Raw genomic sequence first — 14,179 nt, 5'->3', positions numbered from 1 at the left:
AAATCAAATTTCTGTTGTGATGGACATGACCAGTGAGGTCATCCCTCTGCTTCAGCGGCTCTACAAAAGGTGGTGAGGCTACTGCCACTCAGGGATGGCCTGAGGGGTTGTGAGGAAGCTCCGAGCTGGCAACCCGATGCCTCTGAAAGCCTCCTACACACATTCCATCTCTCTGCAGCATGACCTGGGCATGCACGGATAAAGATGAAGAGAGCGGAGAACGCAGTAGTTTGGGGCTCTCGTTTTCATTCAAGATGACATTCGATATGTACCTGACTTACCTCATACACGTTTATTACTCCTGTACTGAATGCTTCAGAACCTCATTCAAGCAGGCACAAAGTTCATACACAGTGGCTTGCTTGGCTTGACCCAGGTATGGCCCAGTACGGCCAGTAATTATATTTCCATAACAATGGTTCTATTGGTTGGAGGTGTGTCTTTCATTTGTCCGAAAAGCAGCGGTCTGATAACCACAGCTGTGACTAGAGGTCTGTAAAAAATGGTGGATTAATATTTAATTTCGTATACATTCTTCATAAATCAAAGGTTCCATTGTTTAAAGGCATTTAAAGGCTTTTATTATCAAGCCACAAAAACAAAAAAATGTGAGTTTTTTTTTTTTTTTAGCAGCTCTAACATAACTCCCATAAGTCTAAAAGCAAACATTAAACACGTGTAAGGCAAATTTCAAACAAGTGCAGTGGAGTAAACACCAACCCCAGGTTTAGTTAGACACTATGAATGTGCTCAGAGGTCAAATCTTCTTTTCCTCTGGTTCTCATGGGTTGACCCAAGCTAGTGAAATGTCATCACTACCCAATTGGAGGGTGGGTGGTGCGTGCTCTGGCGCTACTCTGGAAATGGTCCATTCTGTGTGCTACTAGGCAAAGGAAACCAAAATGAGCGTGGCATGGTTTGACTCTGCATGGTACACAAAGAAAGAAAAGTTTCCACCCTCACCAAGTTCTTCCTTTCAGTTGCACATCAGTTACCCAAATGTATTTAATACATAAGCCCTGTGATACACTCAGTATTTTTATATAGAGAATAAGCAAGCTTTGTGGGATGGAGGTGTTGGGGATAAGCCCAGATTTGGGTCAGCGAGGACCCAAAGATGAAGACGTATTCTGAAAGCACCTATAGATGCCGGTGCGGCTCCCTGCTAAGGCTCCGCCGCCACTCTGTCTGCAGCCACTGCAGTGTGTGCAGCAGAGTTGTCACTGCCCTCCTTTCTTACCTTCTCAAAGGTGATGGGGTACATCCGCATGGCTGGGTTTTCCAGGGAGAGTGAGGCCAACTTTCTTTTCAACTCTTCAAGCTGTTCTTTGTCTGATTCAAAGACAAAGAGACAGTAAAGAAGAGAGATCACGGAAGAAAGTGAGGTAATGGTAGAAAATAGTGGCTCGCTAAAAAAACCTACCACTGTCATTGCTTTCCTTTTTTTCCTTCTCTTCCTCCATCTCCTCATCAGTGAGATGACTCGTTACAGAGGAAGAAGGAGTGAAAGGCGGGACACAGACTCTCTTTAAGATTTCCCTGATAGAAGCGCAGTCCCGTGTGCCGTTGATCCCGTAGATTTGTCCGTAAAGATTAGCTGCTGCTACCACGTACTCCAAATGGGTCTTCTAAAGCGTACATAATGATCAAAATTACCTCCTTTTATCATGTAATTAAAAAAATACTTAAAACATGTACTCATTACAACTGTACCTGCAGTTATTCAGCACATTCACACACTGATTGCTGCGAGCACGCATGACCTGACCATCAGTTCCTGGGAACCTTTGCTGCTATCAGTTGTAAAATCTGAGGTACATTTCTATAGCTTTTTCTCATACAAAATGCTATTCGCAACGTGTGTGTACTTCAGATCATAATCTACATCTCATTGTCCATGCGTAGGTTAAGTGGGGTTCGCAGCTCAGATAAGAGTGGAAGTGTATGGTCTGACTGAAGAAGTGGCACTATCAGACCAGATACCAGAAGAATGTCAGTGGTCATCACCAAAATTGTGGCTTTTCATTTGTTCCTGTCAACTATTTGTGTTGGAATTACTCCTACATGATGCAGACAGGCTGCTTGATAAGAGCAATCCTACTCACATTGTTGGGGTCAAAGGTCAGTTGGTGAGGGCATCGCTTGGATCCAGACCAGAAGCGAAGACCAATATCGGTCACCTAAGCAGAATGACACATCACAATGATAGGCAGGACCTCCACCATGTCAGTTTTACATCAGTCATGCTCTTTTCTACACTGACAGCATCATAACTCATCATAATACACCATGAAAAGATACTACAACTCAAACAATATGACCAGTGATATGAAACTTTCAAATTGAAACCCTTTTCAACATGCTTGAAGTTACTAAATTCCCCGACGAAACGCATCACAGCTTCCTTCTGACACGACAGGAGGCTTCCAACCTTCCAACCTCACCCTAACCCACAGCCAGACTAATATTGTTATCAGGCGTGTGTTGGCTATACAATTTGTAAGGCTGATAAAGGAACAAAGGCAGTGAGAGCTTTGATGTTGCCAAATGGTCCAGATGCTGGGAAAGAGAGAGTTTCCCAGTGATGGTGCTTGTTTTCACTGCAAGGGTATTTTCAGCCAAAAGGCATCAGGAGTATGCTCCTTTAAAGAATCAGGCTTGAGGCAGATTATGATATTAATAACAAGGATACTTTCAGAATTGATGTGATTCCTTTATGTCCCTGAGCAAAGCAATAAAAGAGTTACAGCCTCGATGTTTCTAAAACAGAATATCCTGCCCTCCTCTATAGAAGTGCTGAAGGTAAAAAGTGAACTCGTACACCTTTTTTATTTTTAATTTTTGTATTTTATTTCATCGTTACCTCCGCATTGTTTGCCTTTTCGCAGGATATCTAAGATTTAGGAGGTGACCTGGATCAAATCTTCATGTTCATATTTTGTAGCCTCCTTGATGGAGGGATGCCCTCACACACACTGAAGGTTTTCTAGTTCATTAATATTTTGGTTTACAATATAAGATTAAAACACACAAGGACAATCGCAAGTTACAAATTTCCCTTCTTAGAATTTTTTTTTTTTTTTTTTTGGATTCTTTTCTTCGGTAGTTTAACCACTGCGAAATCAAGTGGCTAAAATAAAATGTGGTTCATTCATTTAAACTAATTCATGAATGAATTAATTTCAGTTAATTATCGGAAAAGCAACTAGTTTTGTTGATGGCTCAAACTAATTTCTGACAGTCTCTCCTTCTTCTATTATATAGGTATAACTTACAGGATTTTAATATTAAGAAGCTGATCAGGTTTATTCTTGCAAAAAATGATCAAATCCACACTCAAAACATGTGGCGGCTGACAACCAGAAAAGCAGCCACTGTGTCAATTATGAGGTGATCTTTTGAAACAACGGCTACATGTCAGGCTCCAGGATTGTGAGGTTGTGAGCTGGTTGTGACGGTTAACCGACACAAGTGGCCTTATCGTAGTTCCTCAGAAAGTCTGTGGTCAAATGAGGCGGGCAGAGCAACCGAAACGCAATCAGGACGAAGAGAAATGTGGAAGAAAGAAAGAGAAGCAACATTAAACAATTGCTGCAGAGCTTCCTTTTTTCTGTTATGATTTTTAAAATGTTGTGATGTTTTCTGGTAATTGTACTTTACAGAAGGGGAGATCTGGGTAAACAAATACATATTTGTTATTCATATGACAATAAAAAAAACCCAGAGACTGGGGAGTTTCTGGTTCTGGGGTTAGTGGAGGGTCTGTTTGAGCTGATACTGATCTGTGTGCCTCCAGGTGTGACAGCAACATGTGACATCACTGCGTCTGCATGCTTCACCAGATTACAACCTCTGAGAGCTGCGAAAAGATATTTATCAGCAGTAGCTTTTAGCAGTTCAGGTTTCAAACGAGCTCATTAGTGATCTCATGAAAATACGCAGCGTTACCCTATGAAGTCCAGTGTGAAACATGAGGTCATCATTTGCTGCAGATTCCACACTGCAGTCGTGTGCAAAGAGATTTTGCTATAAATAGATAAATGAACACACATAGAACTGCCCCTAACTAACCCTAATATTCAATATAGATAGGTATTGTTTTTTCCTATGGTGTGTTTTACCTTATCTGAAGGAAAATAGTGCAGGAGCTGACGGATATCATTATTATAGAGAGTCTCCCACTTGCAGCGTGCCCAGCTAACGCAGTCTTCCCAGTTTGACGGACGCTGTCCTCCATCTTTCATGTCCGACAGGCTGCTCCACACCCCCCCAAGAACCTCCAAGGCCTCAGCAACTCCTGAGGACAGGGTCTGCTCTACAAACTTAGCATCTCTGAAGGAATGAAAGCAATAAATTACAGTCTGCATGAGGTGATGAAGTCTTATGTCATGGATGGCTTGTACCACGCAAGGTTTTAGAGGTACATCTTCAAGTTTTTCCAGCATCTTATAGCTACCAAAAGTTATGTGAACTTCCAGCATTGATTTTTCAATGGTGTTCCTCAAGTTCTTGGTGTCTAATGTGATATTTTAGAGGGATTTCTAACAGTTTTCATCAATTCTGGCCAGAAATGGATACATTTTGCAGCAAAACTTTAATAACAAATGATGTTTACTCATAATTTGCTGCAAAAAATATTATAAGACATAAAAGCATACGCAAAAGTCCATCCTATACATCCCTCATAATGCAGTTTGCCCTTTAAACTTTCAAAATGTATCAATGAAAACACAAAGTTTTTTACAGATGTATGACTACACCTCACACACAGCGCTGAACTGCATCTCCAAACAACCTTCAGGTTCGATCCCAGTGTTCAGATAATTAAACCACATCTATTCTTGACCTGCAATCTCTCCATAATGTCCTCTTTTTCCCCCCATAAAAGAAAAATATGTGATGAGTCTCAACAGCACACCGGAATAAAGTTAATAATCTTAAAACGTACCACTGATTTACAATAAACATGCAATTACAAGTCAAAACAGTTTCAAGCATTCCATTCAAAATCCAAGCACTTTTCAAATCTTTAAAATTTTACTTTAACAATCAAATTCATGGAATTCAAGCACCTGTGTGTGTGTGTGTGTGGGGGGGGGGGGGGGGGGGGTCACTCCAGAATAAACCACACTGGCATCTAGCAGGGTAGGAGAAACTACAGAAGCTAACAGTTGAACTTTGGGAAGTTCATCTAGAAAGTGAAAATGGGGAAATTCCTCAGTGCAACATTCATTATGTCGCACCAGGTAAAGAGAAGAATGATAAATGTGGGTGTGGTCTTTATTGCTGAGTCAGATGGGATTCCTCTGACGTCTGTCTCACGCTCGGCGGTGGACTCATCCTGGAGGGAGTGTGCTGGTCAATGCACCTCTTCAACCATAAGCCTGTAGTGTTCTTACAACATAACGCCAGCTTCCTGTTCACATGTAGCTACACTCCTACAGGTCTGAACAGGAACATTTAGACTCATTCGCCGAGCCGTTTAGGCTGAAGAAACACACAACAAAACATGACTGGGCTTTTCCATATCCTCATTACCGTGACACAAAATGAACTGGACTATGACCAGCTTCATGAAAACATCCAGAGAGATTTTTCCATGAGCGAACGATGCACAAGCATTTCAAGCAGTTCTTAGATACTCCCGAAGGAATAATAAATCTTACACTGACACAGCCTAATTTGGGAAAACTTGAAACGCCAAGTAGGATTCCTCACTTACATGCCTTTTTTCCCTTCTATGGAAAGACACAAGTTTGTTTTAAACACTGTACAATGAGGGGGATTATATTAAATCTCACCAAAACAAACAGCTGGATTAGAAGGGCTCTAGTGCTCAAAAGCTCGGACACAGTTTGGGCCTAATTCAAATAACTCAGGTCTTTTATTTTTAAGAATAAATAATGATAATATGTATGCTATGATTTAGTTATTTCATCCCCTACAGAATTCACTACTAATGTAATGTATTTTTCTAAACCAAAAGCCCTCTGGTGCGTTGGGAGAGTATTTATCTATTATTTGGATAAACAGCGTTGTAGCTGCTGTGAAAGATACATCGGGGAGTGCAGACTTGGCGAGAGCAACTGTTATGTAATTTCTACCAGGAGTCTCCCGCTAAACGCCAACAACATCTGTTCCTGTTTATAAAACGACATAATGAGCTTGAACCACTTCATTTGCTTCATTAGTAAGAAAGTGGAAAAGCAGTGTACAATATGCAACTTGTTATTTACAGAAGATGAATTTCTCTGAGGCAATGTATCATCTTACCTCAGGAAAGAATTCACGTTATCCGGGTTGAGTTTAAAAATCCCTTCAAATTGGTCTCTGGCCCACTGAAAGAATTGACATGTAACGTTAATAAAACCCAGATTAACCAAAGTATCTGTGTGCTTGTTTAGTGTCATTTTATCAAATTTAACACATAATTGAAATCTGGAGTCTTGTAAAGCACAGCTGACTTCTTATGTGTTGGCAGCAAGATAGTTTGGAGGCTAAGGTGTTGGATTGAATGCAATATATTTAATGACAAAAAAAAAAAACATATACAATGTCTCTCTATATGTAAAAGAGGTGTACAAACAGATCCTTTTTCAGGGAAATGCAGTTGAATATAACACCACCATAAAATCCTACCTTCAGAATTTATTCAAAAACGGAAATGTAGTCTTGCATGAAACTGAATTGAACACATTCCAAGTAGGGTCAAAAATGCTTGTATTGCCGATTTTGTATTATGCACTGAATGTATCATGTCATTTCACTGTAATTTATTTTCATTACAGCAAGGTTCAATACAAAACTGGAGACTTGTGATGAATGCCAGCGTACCTGCAGGGTGTGGCTGATATTATGAGGAAAGTTCTTGAGCGTGCACAGTGGGATGCCACCATCAGAATTAGTTTTTTCTGGTGTGTAAGACTCTGTCAGATGTGGCACCACCACCAGAGTATGACCGAGGTTTCCCTGAGTTCCCCCTTCCAGCAGCGGCTTGTTGTGTTGAACACAGCGCCCATCAAGATAGACCCCTGAGCAGCAAGGAGAGGGGAGGAACTCTTCAAAACATCTCAAGAAAACACAGCAATGGCATTTGTAAATGTTGTGGTGTAAACCGTTATGGTGTTGGATGTATCTGTGTGTGCGTGTGTGTGTGCGTGTGTGCGTGTGTGTGTGTGTATGTGTGTGTGTGTGCACTTGTGCGTGTGTCCTCACTGGCTTCCACATTGTCAAGAGCTGCAGCAACTCCATCCAGACCCATGAAGAAATGGTAATCATACACTCGTTCGCTGTCTTCGTCTAGAAAATTCTGGTGAGGGGTGATGTTCATCTGGGGATTCATTGCTTTCACTGCCTCTGCTGCAACCTCTGATTTTGGTTTCTGTTTGAGAAAAATGGGGATGAGTTTATTAGCAGAAGTGTTGGCCAGTGACACGTAGCGATGAAATTACTTTGGCCAGGAGTGGAAGGAGGGAGTGCTGAAAACATAATGTGAATTTAAAGTAGCAAGCTCAACACTGACCTGGTGACATCAAACAGGAATGTGTGTGTGTGCATGTGTGTGTGTGTGTGTGTGTGTGTGTGTGTGTGTGTGTGTGTGTGTGTGTGTGTTGAACATGAAATAAGATGTATGGATATACTTTATGTGCAAATTTTAAATACATTTGTTGTTGGATCATAATACAACACTATGTAAAGCAAAAATCTGCAAACTTTTAAATCTAAATAAGTGCTCTGTGATGAATTATTTTGGTTTTCATTGTCCTCTCAAGACGCCAAATTCTGTGTCTCATCTCTCTACGATTATCTCGAAGTTGAATCACATTTCCTTGGAATTTCAGACAAAATATCAACAAACCCACAAATGAGGTTGTTTAGACAGCGATGGGTGTTTACTCAAAAATGAAAGAGATGGGCCGTGTAAAATAATCTTAAAATAAACAACAAAACACACAAATGATGGAGCAAAACAGGTCATACAACACAGGTGACCTCAAACTTTCATGTACACATAAATTGGCCCACAATGCATCACAATAGCACATGAGCCTCTTGTTGTACTGCATGTTCTCACCCCAACATCCTGAGACCTGAACAGAAACTGGCGGTTCAAGTTGGATTTTTCTATGGAGTCCATGTCTGTCAAGGTGATGCATCCTTCTTCTCCAGCACCGAGCCCAATGAGGGCAAAGTTTTTTAAGAGCTCACAGCCGATAGCACCAGCTCCAACCTTGAAAAAGAACAAGAGATCGTGTAAAAAAATAAACACATTTCCATTGATTTCACCAAATTAGAGCAGTATTTTGCAGGTAATAAAAGAGATCTTGACAACGCTAAAGACGGATGACTTTACACATTCTCTTCCTCGTGCTCAGTGACAATTTCTTCAACCCCTCTCACACACACACACACACACACACACACACACACACACACACACACACACACACACACACACACACACATCTTGTTCTTGCAAACAACAGTAATAAAATAACAGGTTAAAAGGAAACAGAGAAAGGGAAAGGTGCAGTTGGATGACCCGTGCATAAAAGGTCAACACCGGGAGGAAATGCCATGGGAATCTCAGCAGTTTCCTGCATGTGCCATCATTAACGCCAGACAAGATCAAAGGAAAACACAAATGGAGCTCCTGCGTTCCAATGCACAGTGTGCCCCCTGTTGGACATGAATGAATCCTGCACTCACCAAGAAATACTTCTGCCTCCCAAGTTTCTCCTGGAACTGTGACCCAAAAACAGCGATCTGTCCCTCATACCTTGTGCCCTTCTGTCAGAGGGGGAAAACATTGCTAAAAGTTGACAATCTGTCTGACTGACTGTTTCTGGTTGACGAAAAACAGAGAAATCTTTTGACATACTGCTGAAAAGGAGTTGGTCTCTGCCAGTTGGTCCTCCTCCTCCTCCTCTGTCTCAGGGAGACATTCCAGCGCATCAAAATATAGCCACTGCTGAAGAGGCATGAATTTGTGGCTACACACCTGCAGGAACATTATAAGATGCCCTGAATAAATGAGGAAGGCTCCACCGGCAGCAAGATATGCACATCAAATACTAATGTAGAAAGCTGCAGCAGTAAATGCAATATTACTGGCATTCACCTTAATGACTTCCAGAGCTGCCAGTCCTCCAATGAAAGCATTTAAAGGAGCTAAGTCACCCTGAGCTGTGTAGGATAGGCTCTTCACTGCAGCCTCATCCAGATGTTCCAGCTGCGCCACTGTGTTCAGCTCTCTCACAATGGCGAGCAGGGCGTCCGCATCTGACTGTATGAGATTAATCGCAGGAAGCAAACACGTGAGGATTAATTCACATTTTGAGGAAACACTTGCTAAAAGATCCTGCAGCATCCATGAACCTGAGAGCGAAGACCAGGGAGTCGCTGTTCTTCCTTCACAAATCTATGAAGGGCTTGGAAAGCCAAATGCAGGGTTTTATGCCTTAGCATTTTTCCACGATCAGTCATGATCAGCAGCTGATGGTCCAATAAAGCCTCGCTAAACGGCTTCTGCAATTGAAATTGTATTAATGTCATTAACAGTGAATAAAATGGTTCATACTGAATAAGAGAGAAGTAAATACTGATACATACAAAGGTGAACAAGCAGGGCTCTTTAACTTGGGTTGCTACGCCACCACGTTGATACTCTGAAAAGTCTGAATTGTCACAGATGAGGAAAGAATACGGACCTGGAGAAAATCAACACAGAGTCACGAGACATAAGAGACACAAAATACAACTCACAAGAGAGTGAATATTGCACTTGTGTTAACCCTGTGACCCCAACCCCTTCTCAACACTACCCTATAAAACTGATCGGGGAAAGTATTGTAATTGATTCTGAAATGATGGTGACAGAAGGACATACAGCGGAATTTGATCTCCACGGGGCCGATGTTGTTGAGCTCCGTCATGCCTCGGACATGTGAAAAACAAACTTTAGAGCCGTCTTCAAAACTATGCTTCTCGTCAGTCGTGCAGATCAGAAGTCCAGGATTCTCCTGCAGCGTAAACAATCTTTAACAACCTTCACATTCGAAAGAAATATTTTAGCAATGATGTTCAGACTCTAATAAAAGCTGCTGCCTTGTTTGGGTGGTTTGCATTCTTTACATATTTATGTCTCCTCCCATCGCACAGAGGCATGCAGGTTAGTACTTCCTCGTTGGTATAACAGTTAGTCAGACTGTCCCATCAATCCAGGCTAGCAAGGCTAAGCCAACACACACACACACACACACACACACACACACACACACACATTACCTTGGATATACTTTCAATCATCGCAGATGCTGGTGGATCACCATCAAGATCCAAGACTTCAAACTCCTTCCCAAAGTCACAGAACAGCTGACTGGGAATGAAGCCACAAGTTTGTGAGTTCCTGACTGTGGATTCTCCAGAGTGCATCTGATCATGGCTGTCCGCTTACCCACAGAGCCCTTTGGTGTCAGCCACAATGAACTTGATTCCTTTTGAATGGCAGAAATCACCAAAACGCCTCTGATCGTCCAGCGAGGAGTCAGTCAAGACCACCACCTGAAAATTAAAACACGTCTGCGATTTATCACACCAGTTTGGATCCCAATCACGGTACTTTAAATTACAGGAAACTTGATTTGACTGATGACCCCGAATATTTGTCTTAACAGGCTTCTTGCACCTTTGTTTCACAAGATATTTCAATGACTTCTCAGCATCTTGGAGGAAAACAAAAACCCATGACCAAACAATCTCAGAAATTTGATTTTGAAAAATAAATCCATGTCAAAATTTACATTGAACTAAAATTATGGACAACAAAGGATCTTCTCAGCCAAGTCACATTCGCTCTTATATTCAGCTGTTCAGAGATCAAATTTCCATAGCTTTTTCTAAATTTTCTAGCTTTATTTATTTTTCAGAATCATTTCCAGGCTTGTGAATTGCTTCTTTTTTTTCTTTTCCAGTTGCAGGATTTTTCCAAAACCCTTGTCTTAAATATGTCTGGCAGGGATTTATAAAACCCACCCGAAAAAAGCTTACCACAGCTTTTTTTGGTAATCTCTTGAGATCTATGAAAGTAAACAATTAAATTAAAGATAAAAAAAAAAAACAATTCATGATGTTGAACAAAAAAAAAAAAAAAGCTGATTCAAGCTGATTCATCAGGGATGTGGGAGATGTGGTTTGTTCAGCTTTGGCACTGAACATCAGCCAACAAACTCATCATTGATGTCACACTTTAATTCCACTGTTGCTTAATCGTGACGGCTGCGGGGGAAATGAAACACACTGTCTGTCGTGCCACGCCCTCTCAAAGCAGAAATGACTCTGAAATTTAGGAGTTTGGCGAAAAATAGTGAGTCCGTGTGCACTAGGACTCCATCACTACTAGGAGGCTGGCGGAAGATGATTGTACCTGAAAGCGCAGAAGCAGTTCCTGGTCCAGTGGTCCAGTGTGAGCAGCCACCTTCACGTGAGGGTTTAAGGCAGACAGTCGCTGTTGAGAACATGAGGCTCGGTTCTGACCCAAATGAGACTCATTCAGGAAAAACTGGAGAGAAATTAAAAGACAGGTTGAACAGTGACTTGTTTGTTCCCCATCACATCTTCACCAACAAATTCACCACCAGCGAGGGTTACCAACAGCTGGTTCCAAGATCAGGAGCGGACCTTCAATAGGTCTCCCCTAAAAGATACCATCACCTCCTGTCAATAACAATATGAGCCTGTCAGTGGCACCCAGTTAGCAGTTCCAATTTTGAGTGTTCTCACTCAGTTTCATGGATATTCAAATCATTTTGGTCCCTTTTAGTAACTTTGACCCTAAAACATAAGAAAACCCTTCAATGGTCCTGATCTGCATGAAAGCAGGAGATGGTGCTTTATGGTGAAAGTACACTGATGTCCATGCAGGCACAGGGAGAACATGCAGACTCCACACAGACAGATCCAGTCTGTCTCCCCTGAGCCTAAAATGCAGTTTGTTTCTTTTGCTATGTTACAGGTGAGTATTCAGAAGCCAAGCACTATTAACCAGTTACATCTTAGTTTCTGGAATGTGTAGTACCTGGGAGGACAGGTCAGTCCACTCTGTCCGTCCCTCATCCTGGACAGTGACAGATTTCACTCCGGCCAGGATCACATTTTTAGCAATTTCCACACCAAGACCCCTCATACCCGCAATGAGGACGTTGGCAGCATCCATGAGGTGCATGGCGTCATGACCCAGAACGTACCTGCACACAGGGGAGCCGGACAAGTTCATGTGTAACAGATCTGCAGGTTGATTTAAATGAGACCGGAGAGCGTACTTACAGCTGTCGAGAGTAGAACTCTTCATCTATTTCAGGATTCTCTGACATGTTCCAGGATGTGAAGTGATCCGTGTGAGGTATCAGCTGGGACAACAAGACGGAGACGGAGCAGGAAGCGAAAGTAAGAGAATTTAAAATAAAAATGTTTTCACTTTCGTTTATCAGAATCGCTGTTGAGAGATGTTTTCTTGTTGTCTGTCACCACTAGAGGGCGACAACTGCTCATTTAGTTGGAACCACCACTGTTCATTACGATCACCGCTTCGGAAGAGAGTGTGAATCCCAACAAACTTTAAGATTAACGCTTGGAGGGAGTGTCTGCATTACGGCGTAAAATTAAAAAATAATTATTGGTGTTTCTTAACTTTACTTTATTTTAATGTCACACAGGTATGCATGTATCAGCCAACATCAGGTGCAATGGGACTTTCTAGGCTATTTGTTTGAATGCTGATTCAAATACATTGTCTCTTTTCAAAATAAATGTATTGTACAGAAAGAAGTCTGCTTCTGTTCTTTGGCCGGTTTAACTCGGAGTTGAAGACGCGTACACAAGCAGGAACGACCCTGTGACATCACAACTAGTTTGGAAGCCAATCCTGCACAAGTTTAGAGCTTAGAAAAACAGTGGAAACTTTAAACCCCTGGGACAATAAAAAGGACTTTCCAGTGACGCTGGGCATATTTTCTAACTGAAATGAACAATGTTAATACATCTTACACCAGTTTGTATCAAAAGTAGAGTAATTTAATATGTCTTACAACATAACTTCATATTTCCCCGGTGACGGTAACAAACACTCTGGTGTTGCTCAATGTATTCCAACGTTCAGGCTCTCTGTTTAAGTCAAAAAGGAGGAAAGTGCTGCATTTGTCGAAGATGATTCATTCTTCTGCTTCAAGCAACAGAGGCCCTTGGATGACAAACCACAGAACTTCTTATTGGTTTGAGGAACCGACAAACTCAGAAGAGGAAAAGAAGAAGCTGTTCCAGTGACTGCGAATACTAAAGACACCATTCCTTGTCGGAAACAGTCTTAGAGCATCCGATTGGACTGTGAAACAAATTGCTTTTTTGGACATTTTTACTTTTTATTATTACACTGGACTTCCTCGAAATACCGAGAAACACTCTATAGGGAGTCATGGGATGTTTCAGAAGTTTGGTTTATTAGCACGTTTCCTGCTAGATTAATGAGCATTTTGCCCCTCGAATAATGAATGAGATGACGACGCGTGAGTGAGACTGCAGAAAACGCGAGGCTCACGCGTCATCATCGTCCCTCAAACGCAGCACGTACAGTACGATGATGTATGATGAGCCTGTATAAAAGTCTCATAATTTGATACGAGGCATCAATATCTCAGTAAGTGCCGCCCCCGCATGTGTTTCCTGCATTTGTGGTTGTTTGGCAGTTCCACATAATCACACGGGGACCGATAAAAAGTCAAACCTGGGATGTGACGTCCTACGCACAGTTGTTTTGGACAGGCGGCTCGATTAGATAGCCGTAGCTTCGTCCTCGGCTTGGAACATGTCGCCTCAGCACCTTTACTTACGGGACAGAATGTGTCCAACTCCTCCCTTACATGCAAAAGTACGTCCGACACATGCAGTTAAGCTTTGAAGCCCTAAAAATGAATCCTCTTGGGAAAGAACGTCCTGACTTTTTTTTGTCCCCTTGCAAGAACTAACACTAAAGGACAGCGGTACATTCAAAACCAAACACAGATGTATTGTTGGGGGGGGAGGTAGGAACATAGCCATCAGTCACTCTCGAAATAAAAAAAAATGTTACAAAACGCAGTTAATTAAATATTATTTAAGATCATATTGTTGAATAACAGTGCAACAT

At 41.7% G+C, this 14,179-nt stretch overlaps 1 protein-coding gene across 1 annotated transcript in view; it reads right to left on the bottom strand.

Annotated features, from left to right (window-relative positions):
* uba7 (ubiquitin-like modifier activating enzyme 7) overlaps window positions 1-14,009 on the bottom strand; it is a 34,692-nt gene extending 20,683 nt beyond the window's left edge. The window contains exons 1-20 of the mRNA XM_086199385.1: window positions 13,778-14,009; window positions 12,325-12,407; window positions 12,077-12,245; window positions 11,426-11,560; window positions 10,457-10,563; window positions 10,288-10,378; window positions 9,890-10,022; window positions 9,613-9,710; window positions 9,379-9,528; window positions 9,122-9,286; window positions 8,882-9,001; window positions 8,710-8,790; window positions 8,075-8,230; window positions 7,216-7,381; window positions 6,835-7,031; window positions 6,274-6,338; window positions 4,122-4,332; window positions 2,106-2,180; window positions 1,424-1,628; window positions 1,241-1,332 (exon numbers count right to left, since the gene is read on the bottom strand). Coding sequence (XP_086055511.1) covers window positions 1,241-1,332; window positions 1,424-1,628; window positions 2,106-2,180; window positions 4,122-4,332; window positions 6,274-6,338; window positions 6,835-7,031; window positions 7,216-7,381; window positions 8,075-8,230; window positions 8,710-8,790; window positions 8,882-9,001; window positions 9,122-9,286; window positions 9,379-9,528; window positions 9,613-9,710; window positions 9,890-10,022; window positions 10,288-10,378; window positions 10,457-10,563; window positions 11,426-11,560; window positions 12,077-12,245; window positions 12,325-12,371 — 2,463 coding nt within the window. The 5' untranslated portion in view covers window positions 12,372-12,407; window positions 13,778-14,009. The remainder of the gene's footprint in view (window positions 1-1,240; window positions 1,333-1,423; window positions 1,629-2,105; window positions 2,181-4,121; window positions 4,333-6,273; window positions 6,339-6,834; window positions 7,032-7,215; window positions 7,382-8,074; window positions 8,231-8,709; window positions 8,791-8,881; window positions 9,002-9,121; window positions 9,287-9,378; window positions 9,529-9,612; window positions 9,711-9,889; window positions 10,023-10,287; window positions 10,379-10,456; window positions 10,564-11,425; window positions 11,561-12,076; window positions 12,246-12,324; window positions 12,408-13,777) is intronic.
* Between the last annotated feature and the right edge of the window lie 170 nt (window positions 14,010-14,179).

This window comes from Aulostomus chinensis, chromosome 3 (genome assembly GCF_037954235.1).
Source record: "Aulostomus chinensis isolate RoL2024-O1b breed Wild chromosome 3, RoL_Achi_v1.0, whole genome shotgun sequence".
Taxonomy (NCBI): domain Eukaryota; kingdom Metazoa; phylum Chordata; class Actinopteri; order Syngnathiformes; family Aulostomidae; genus Aulostomus; species Aulostomus chinensis.
Note: the sequence above shows the minus strand (reverse complement) of the source record. Positions and strands in the feature narration are given on the sequence as shown.